Raw genomic sequence first — 8,763 nt, forward strand, 5'->3', positions numbered from 1 at the left:
ATTTGTTTTCTGGTCCAGATATGATTGGTTTAGTGCAGAAATAAATTAGAAATGACTAAATGAATAGTCTGAGGTATTCTTGCCTGGGTTTTCTTTAGGTTCCTACCGATTATTGTTTGTCTTCTGAGTTATGTTGATGTGAATGCAGCCTCCTGGTCAGTCCATGCTTGCAGCCAAGCGAGCATCATTACCAATGGAGGCACTGCCAAATGCTGAAGGAGCCGTCATAGTTGTAGTTTGCATGCCTGATGGTAGTCGCCAGGGAAGGCGCTCTTTGAAATCTGACCAACTCTAGGTGCGCTGCTTTCAATTGCCAGTGCCATTATGGAATCATTCCTATCTAAATTTATACCTCCTTCCAACTTTCTGGGTTTTTACTTTAGGTTCTTTTTTATTTCATAGACATCAGCAAGACAGTCAAGCCAGGACCCATAGACTGGTAAGTATACCATTTTTCTTCTATTTGAAGAAGCTATGTTCACAAGAGAAGTACTATTGAGGAAGATTAATTCAGCTTCCACTAACGTGGTATGCTGGATCACGATCATATACCGGCAGTGCTTAGTTACCCACACTAGCTGTAACATGGGAAACTATATGATGTTTCCACAGTTCAGTTTTTTCGTCATCAATATCTATGTATTAGTGCTGGTATATTAATATATGTCACACTGAACAATGCTCAAATTCCCATGTGATCCATTCCAAATTGACTATGTAGCTTTAGTGATTAAGTTCAGATAGTTGGCGCCTTGGCGGCACCATTCGGTACAGTAACTTGTATGATGATTGATTGCATAGAATCTATGACTCCAACCGTTTCTGCTATATGTGGCATGCTTATTTTCATTTTTAGATCACCATGATTTTCTAGCATGCTTTTAACATGGTGATTACCAAAAATACATTTTAGCTAATCGTTTACTATTCTTGTTTGGTGTGTGGAATTTGGGATGTTGTTGCTAAACTCTATGGAAGAACGAGCACGTCAGAATATCTTCTTGTTTTAACTTCTATGATGTGGCTCAACTCAAGAGAGCGAATTGTGGTAGCCGAGTTCAGCTCAGGGAGCGAACTGTGGTAGCCAAGCTTAGCTCTGGGGAGCGAACCGCGCCAATCGTGCTCACCTCAAAGGAGTGCACTATGCGTGCCACACTCAGCTCGGTGGAGCGCACAGTGATGGCGGAAGTTGTACTACTTCAGGTTTTGTTTGTCAAATTGAACCATGTTTGAGCATTTTTTTTTTGTCAATTTTGGCAGAGGAAGTGATTTCCTATAGTAGAGCCAGATTTGTTTCAAAATCCGAAGTAAATGATGTAAGGAATCGAGTATCATCTGGTGAAACATCTTCAAGGACTAGGGTAAATTGGTTGTATGTCATGACCTTTCTCTGAAAGGCTTCAGAACAATACACTCACATTCAAGTATTGTATTTTTTAAGTTGATGGATATCATCCGAGAAAATAAGAACTCCTGAAACTGACAGTGAGTGGCACTGCTAGCTACGGTGCCCCTACTCCTGGATCATCACTCAAGTGTATTTTTGTCTGCAACTAGAAAGGTATTGAAACTGTACTTTCATTGAATATATTGCCATCAATTCCACAAATTTCTACTCACTTTGTTGTTCAGCACTTTGAATTGACAGTGTCCAAAAGGTATTTTGTATTATTTTATACGCTCAGCCTAGATGCCACCACACAATTAAAGCTTATTACTACCGGTTCTTTTAGAATTAAATGGAAGTGCATACTGATTTCAGCTTCTAAGCAAATGTCTGACAGATTCCCCTTTGGAAGGAATCTATATGCCATCATGAGGAAACAGGGATCTACGAAGAGTGTAAATTGTACTCCCTCCCTATAAAGAATATAAGAGCGTTTAGATCACTAAAAGTAGTGTAAACACTTATATTTCTTTATGGAGGGAGTACCTATATTTTCTTCTTTAAGTAGATCTTTTTATTGGGACGCATTCTGGATCACTCACTCTCTCTCTCTCTCTCTCTCTCTCTCTCTCTCTCTCTCTCTCTGATTTAAGGAAGCTGTCTATTCTGTCATGCTGTGCGTTGCATTGGGTGGCTATGTGCACATAAACCAGTCAAGGAGCAGGCTCCAGTGAAGGGTGATCCAGAACTAATGTACATTTGTGAACATTGTTCAGCTTTTGCGAAATTCTGGACTTGACTGAAAGGGTTCCCTCTATTCCAAATTTCTTTTCAAGTATTTGACAGTTATCATCAGCGTTCAAATGAAAGTACTCCCTCCGTCCCATCATATAACATCTTATTACATTCATTTTGCTCACAAATTGGATGTAATAAGATCTTATATTATGCGACGGAGGGAGTACAATCGATTCATATTTTGTGTATCTTTGTACTTACCGTTGCTGGATGAAAATTTGGACATACATAGATAGCTCTAGATGTAGCCTAAATGCTTTTTTACTCCTCATATAATCACTGTTGTGAATCCTTGTGCCTGGATATCTCTAGATGCTTTTCTGCAACACCTCATGTCCCACAGGAATGATGTTCTAACCTCTTTGTGTAAATTTAAATTTTAAATATTGCAAGTAAATTAGAAGATAGACATGCTTCGATCCATGCAGCAACGCCAACATACATAATAAACAATTTGGCCTATATGTGTAAAATAAACTTTTTTAAGGAAACGGCAAGAGCACTGCCTTTTATTTAGCATGCCAGTAATATTATAGCTCTTGGGATAATATTCTTGCACACTTTAGAGGCCATTTGATATAAACAGGTGTAGGAAAAGCATGATTCTGTTGGTTGGAATAGTTAGCCAGTGGTCTCTATAGAGGTTGTCTCTTTGTTTGCCTACATTTCTGAAATATTAGATGTCAGGTTGCAGAGACCTCTGTTTATGGTAAATTCCAGTTTTGTAGCTACTATGTGCCTCTTTAGCATCTTGATGTCATATGGTTACTCATATGTTCCTCGTAACTTGATAATCAATTTTTTTTGTGGGCTAATATCTCAGATGGTCAATATTCGATTTACCATGATAAACCCTTTTTAGCTATTTGTAATACTACATGGTTCTCATGTATGCAGAAATAATATGAAGCAAATTACCAAGGTAGACTGGGAGGACAGGTAAATTTACATATGACAGCAGAGTTCTTTTCACCAAGTATATGTCAATAGCTGTCTCAATGGCACGTCTTTGGGATCAATTGTCAATAGCATGATCTCCCCTTGTTTGTAATGTAGGGATCTTATCTAATATTAAGGTTTACAGCTAATAGAGAACCCCAATCCAAGTAAAAGTTTTCAGTATTGCTTAATTGTGTGAGTGATTAACACTTTTTGGTTGTGCTGAATTTCACTCCTACAGATTTTTATTGGCAGTTTTTATATTCCTTTCATTCAAATGAGGCACAAGATAGATCACATCTATCACAGAGTATTGGAGATCCATGCCCCATGGTGTTCAATAATACCATACTCCCCAGATATTGCCCCAAGGTTAGTGGCAAAGCAGTACCAATCTTGATGAATTGTCTAGGCAGGCCACCCATATGCTTGAGGAGGAAATATTAACGGTGTTGTATCTCAGGTGGCATGACTTTTTTTGCAAAAGGGCGGAGTGAGTTTCTTTTTTTCTTCCAATGAGCATGTTGACCCTTGTGGACAACTGGACATGGCATATCCCCTTGCCTTTTCATTATGTACGAGTTCATTTAAGCTTATATTGTTTTTGTACTCATGTTACTTACGTTGATATGGTTATGGTAATGTACATTTTAACCCGCTGGCATATACATGCTTCTAGACACATTGATTTAACCAAAAGGACCAATGTGTTTTCTATTACATTGTTCCATCAATGGGATTTATAGAGAGAGAAAAAGGTGTAAACTATGTATACGTAGCTCATTGGTATTCATAGGTTTGAAGAGCGACCAACAGCAGCTCAAAGAGAATGAAGCTGTGATTTTAAATTACTTGACTTTGTCATAAATACTTAGATACATTACAAAGTACATTTTCTTAATTATACTAGCGTTTTTGAAACTTCAATTACAAATTCGTTGATAATATTTTTGAATTAAGAAAGGTGTAGAAGAACAAAAACTACAGAAAAGATAACAAAATTAATAGAGGTGGAATTCGAAAAATGGATCAAATTGGCAGGACATGCGTTGCACATGCATGCTTACTAGTGACAGAAAGGGTTTGAGCCCAACAGGGATTAGAGTGACAGAAGTTCCACTCAAACTACTCTGTATTGGTCACTCAAGAGATGTATTTTGAAGCCTCATCCCCACTTTACGGTAACTCATGTACTAGCAAGTCACCACGTAGACACGCAGTGTAACTCTTGCACAACTTAGCAGTCAACCTGGTGACAACGTGTAACCTGATATTGTTCAACTAACGCTCTAATGATTAAAATAAAATTATTCGCCTGATGACTTCAAGAAATATAACCATCAAGTAACACACAAATCAACCTAGTAAAACCAAGATTTATCAGTCAAACGAGATAACCACTGAACCCAAATGAGTAAAACTGAGCTTATACCCTCATTTAGCACAACGAAGACTGATCCATGGTTTGGCTGAGATGGAACTATCCTTTTCAGATACATGAGACAAATATAGCAGGCTGCTTATGATCGGTCCACCCATGAAAGCAATGTTCAGTGAACTTGGTAAAGACTGCATCTATGCATTGTGACATTCAAAATAAAGTTGAATTGAAGCTTTGTAGGCACTGCGAGTTGGTGAAGAAGGCATGACACTTCATGTACAAAATTGCAATTAGACCATAGGAGTCGGCACCCTGAATCATAAGAATTACATGCAGAACTGTTCTCAGTGACCAAACAAGTAGGAGAAAGATAAGAATACAGATTGAGTAGTAACCAAACCATCTACGGCATTACTAACCTTGAGTTCTTGACACTGTCAATTCTTACTGAAAATATCCAAGGTTTTGCGTCAAAAGAAAAACGGAAGGTGTGATTCTAGTAAAATTCCACTTACAATTGGCTAAACTGTTACAAGTAACTCGATAAAAATCAAATGGAGATATAGTGTGATTAGACTAGCTCAACTCATATTTATTTTTCCTAGTGATGGAAAAATGGACATGCAGCACCATACAAACTGATTCTTTCTAGTGATAGAAATCTAGAGTTGCTGTCGTACTTATATAGGCAACCATAGCTTGTGATCTCCATGCAGGGATTAGGATTTCAGTGGATTGTGCAAACGATAGCACGCTGCACTACTTATCAATCTCATACAGTTAAATGATTAATCCAGGACCACGTGTGAAGAAGAATTGTTGCATTCTAACTGTAAACATTTTATTACCAGTTCAAAGGAGTAAGGCACAATGAACGAAAGAAGCTAAGGAATCAAAGCGCAAAGTTAATGTTACATATCATATATACCAAGATTTCTCACAGAAATCACAATCACAGACACTGTGTCTGAAAAGAGCACTCTGAGTATCAAGTGCAACCAAAATTAAGTTTCTTAATTTTTGTGTTACTCCCATACAGTATAGGAACTTTCATGGAATTCAAACCAAAACATGAAACAAAGAATATTATAAACAAAAATACAGGTTGTAGTATGTAACAGGTGCATTTAACTGGAGTTGCACAAGAGAAGGTATGATAGCTTGTGTGCTCTTACACTGACACCACTTGAACAAAATCCAAACTACGTGTACAAGGTTCAATTGCAAGAAAGGCAATCGAATACACACATCCACAAAGTCAGAAATGATTGAGAAACTGAGTTGCCAAATTAACAACCTCAGTCGTTTTCAAAATTCATTTGTACTAACAATGCAACTGTTTAAAGCAGATTAATTATCAATTGAATGACGTGTTTAAACTCTAAAGCACCTACAACCAATTTGATAGAAGCAAGAATAGCAGCAGCAAAATCAGAAGTATGCAGAAAATCAGAAGTCTGACCTGCTCATGACCTCTCTTCTTGCTTCTTCTAACCTCCCATCTTCTTCTTTTTTCGCTCTTTCATCAATTTCTTCTATATTGACACAAGTGTAACTAGAGTTACAGGAAACCATTTATTTTTTATGCCATTCTAAGTAAATATCAATGTACCTCTATTTTCCTCCTTGCCTTCCTGAAAAAATACCGGGCATGACGTGCATAAATCAGATCAGAATAACATTCATCACTCCATATTCTTGGATGACTGGTGTCTACTGAACCAACAAACAGACCACTGAAGTCAAATACGGGTGCTCCCAGTAGCTCTTCAAATTTGGTTGTACAACCAAAAGTAAACCACTTCCCACTTCTCGGCACGATGCTGTCGGAATCAGCAGGATTGGCAATAGCTTCAGTTCTTGGGTTACTACAATAGGTCAGCGTACAATTAGTCAACAGCACCAAATATGGTTATTAAGCTGCATGAAAAATTGTAAGAGTGGGAAAACTTACATAACAGAACTTTGGTCCGAATTCAAGCAACCCAAGTGCACATTTGATAGAATGAGGACATCGTCCCTGCCAATCCTCTTTCTACTGCGGACCACTGGATGATAAGGGTGATCAGGCTGTTCTACTGACAATATCGTGACTGACTTTGTTTTTTTGATAAAGATTTTAGCAGCCTTCTCATTATTATCATGGAAACGAACACTGAAAGTATCAAAAGCAGCTGTGTTGATTTGCGAATGATGGACAGCTATAAAGATAACTCTTTTACTAACTCCAATGATAAAGCCAGTGCAAGATTTATAATGGGTAGTTCGCATGTTTTGTTGAATATAACGACCTCGCTCTTCTCCTTCCATCGGTGGTATACCCATAAATTGATGGCAAGTCCCACGGGGTTCGAATGACAGAACAAGTACAACTGAGCGAGAGACTTTGATTGTCAGATCATCCAAGAACTCTTTGCTCCCACAAATCTAAGAAATAAAAACAAGAATTAGTACTTCAAACATGTCATGTTAGTTTCCATAGATAATGTCAAATAGGGATACCGGAGCCATTGCAGTTGCGCGTTCACGGTCTGTGATCTGCACAGAGGAAGCATGTCAGAGTGTCAACTACTAGCAAATACAATGCCATAGCAGCTCATTATAAGAGATAACCAAAATGATGAACAAACAACTGGCACCAACTCACAACATATATGGGTAAGCATAAAGCAATAACGAGAGTGCACATTGGTGATAATAAAATGACCTCGGTTTGCGTCCGCTCTACTTGGCATTTCCATGGCCATTAACCACACATTGCCCAGACAATCATCGCCGTGACCGAGTGCTCTGTAAGTAACGAATGGCAGATTAAAACTTGGCCTCTGCCTGCCTCTGAACCAAACTCCGAACTTCATCTACTGCAAATTCTCTGCAATCAGCAGGAGATGGAAGATGGGCCAAGTTTTCAACCAGAACATTTTACACTACGTACATGCTCTGTTGTAAACAACAGAGAAGTTCATTTTGCAGCACCAGATGAATCCAATTTTTTGCATGGCAAACAACTACCTCTCAGTGATGTTGTGCTGAAACAAGGGTGCTCACAGTGAATAATTTGTCTCTAACGTACTTGGGGTTGGATCATAAATCCACAGTTGCATTGACGGAGAAAGAGATGTGTTCGAGACGCGCAACTCTCGGCCGAACATGAAAAGAAGTGCACGTCGAAAGACGGGTTTCTTTCAAACAAACAAAAAAAGACTGATCGCATTATATTAAGCTCTTCTAGTGTCTCTGCCCCCGGCATAGAATTCATCCAAAAGAAGTACGTATTAGCGACGACAGTATGATCTACGAAAAGGAGGCAGTTGATTACTAGTTCTATACTATTACCCCGCAAAAGAAAAATAGCCCAAGATTTATCGGGTTCCAGAGACGCTAGATGAAGAGAGGAGAGGAGAAACTCACCACCGCTGCTCTTCCCGACCAGCCGCTGCTGCTGTTTCCTGCCTGCCCCCACGTCCCCGATCGCCTCCTTCCGCCACCGCTGTGGTTCCCCGCCTCCCCGCTCGCCGCCTTCCGCCCCCGCGCCCGCTGGGGTGCTCCTGGTTCCCCTAGCCCCCGTCCAACCCGCCGCCTTTGGCCGGTCCTTCCACCAGCGCCTGCGGTGCGGCGCCGCCAGAGATTCGCGAAGGAGAGACGAGAGGGCAGCGGAGCAAGCGGCCGAGGGTTAGGTCCACGTGTGTTACTTGCCCGATCTATGTAGAACTGAATCTCAGGAGGGGAGAGGAGTAGGTAAGGATGAACACCACAGAGGACAGCGCTCTCTCTCTCGAGTTTTTTTTCTTTTTTTACCTCAACAACAGGAGGCGCTCGGAGCGCCAAACTTTTCATTCAGCTCAGTAACAAAAAACTCTGAAACTGAAAAATCAGATAGAAGAGAATCTACAAGGCAAGCCAATTTTTTTAAGAGTACGTAAAATATGTACCATTGATTTATAGAAGGCAAAGATTAGTTACAAGAATTACAATTGATGGCCAAACCACAATCGGTTGGCACATCGAACTCACCACTCCAACTCAAGCACTCTACTACTCAAATAAATGTTGGACTCCTCTTCCTCCTGCCGACACTCATCTCAAAAGTTCCCGATGTATCAATTCAACATTGCCCCATTCCTTTGTGATAGCATTTGTAGCAAATACTCTGCCATTTCTGTGTTTCCACAAGTTCCAGCAAACTAGGATGCAGAAAGCATTTGCGGTAGGTCTTGGTAATACGCTTCCTCGACTTTGCCCACCAATCCTCCAGATT

The 8,763-nt window shown here is 39.8% G+C and overlaps 1 protein-coding gene across 1 annotated transcript; it reads right to left on the bottom strand.

Moving 5' to 3' along the window:
• Nucleotides 1-4,464: 4,464 nt before the first annotated feature.
• On the bottom strand, nt 4,465-8,256 carry LOC119311017. The gene is made up of 5 exons (XM_037586642.1): nt 7,917-8,256; nt 7,008-7,043; nt 6,460-6,932; nt 6,118-6,373; nt 4,465-6,040 (listed from the first exon to the last, which is right to left on the bottom strand). Exons 2-5 carry the CDS (start codon nt 7,014-7,016, stop codon nt 5,996-5,998), a joined length of 783 nt encoding a protein of 260 aa, XP_037442539.1. The 5' UTR covers nt 7,017-7,043; nt 7,917-8,256; the 3' UTR covers nt 4,465-5,995.
• Nucleotides 8,257-8,763: the final 507 nt, after the last annotated feature.

The sequence above is a fragment of the Triticum dicoccoides genome, chromosome 5B, assembly GCF_002162155.2.
Source record: "Triticum dicoccoides isolate Atlit2015 ecotype Zavitan chromosome 5B, WEW_v2.0, whole genome shotgun sequence".
NCBI classification, from domain to species: Eukaryota; Viridiplantae; Streptophyta; class Magnoliopsida; order Poales; family Poaceae; genus Triticum; species Triticum dicoccoides.

Coding starts and splice junctions, on each gene's coding strand:
- LOC119311017 (XM_037586642.1), bottom strand. Junction 6,374..6,459: donor TCGGACCAAAGTTCTGTTAT/GTAAGTTTTCCC, acceptor GACCTATTGTAG/TAACCCAAGAACTGAAGCTA. Junction 6,041..6,117: donor AGGCAAGGAGGAAAATAGAG/GTACATTGATAT, acceptor GTGTCAATATAG/AAGAAATTGATGAAAGAGCG.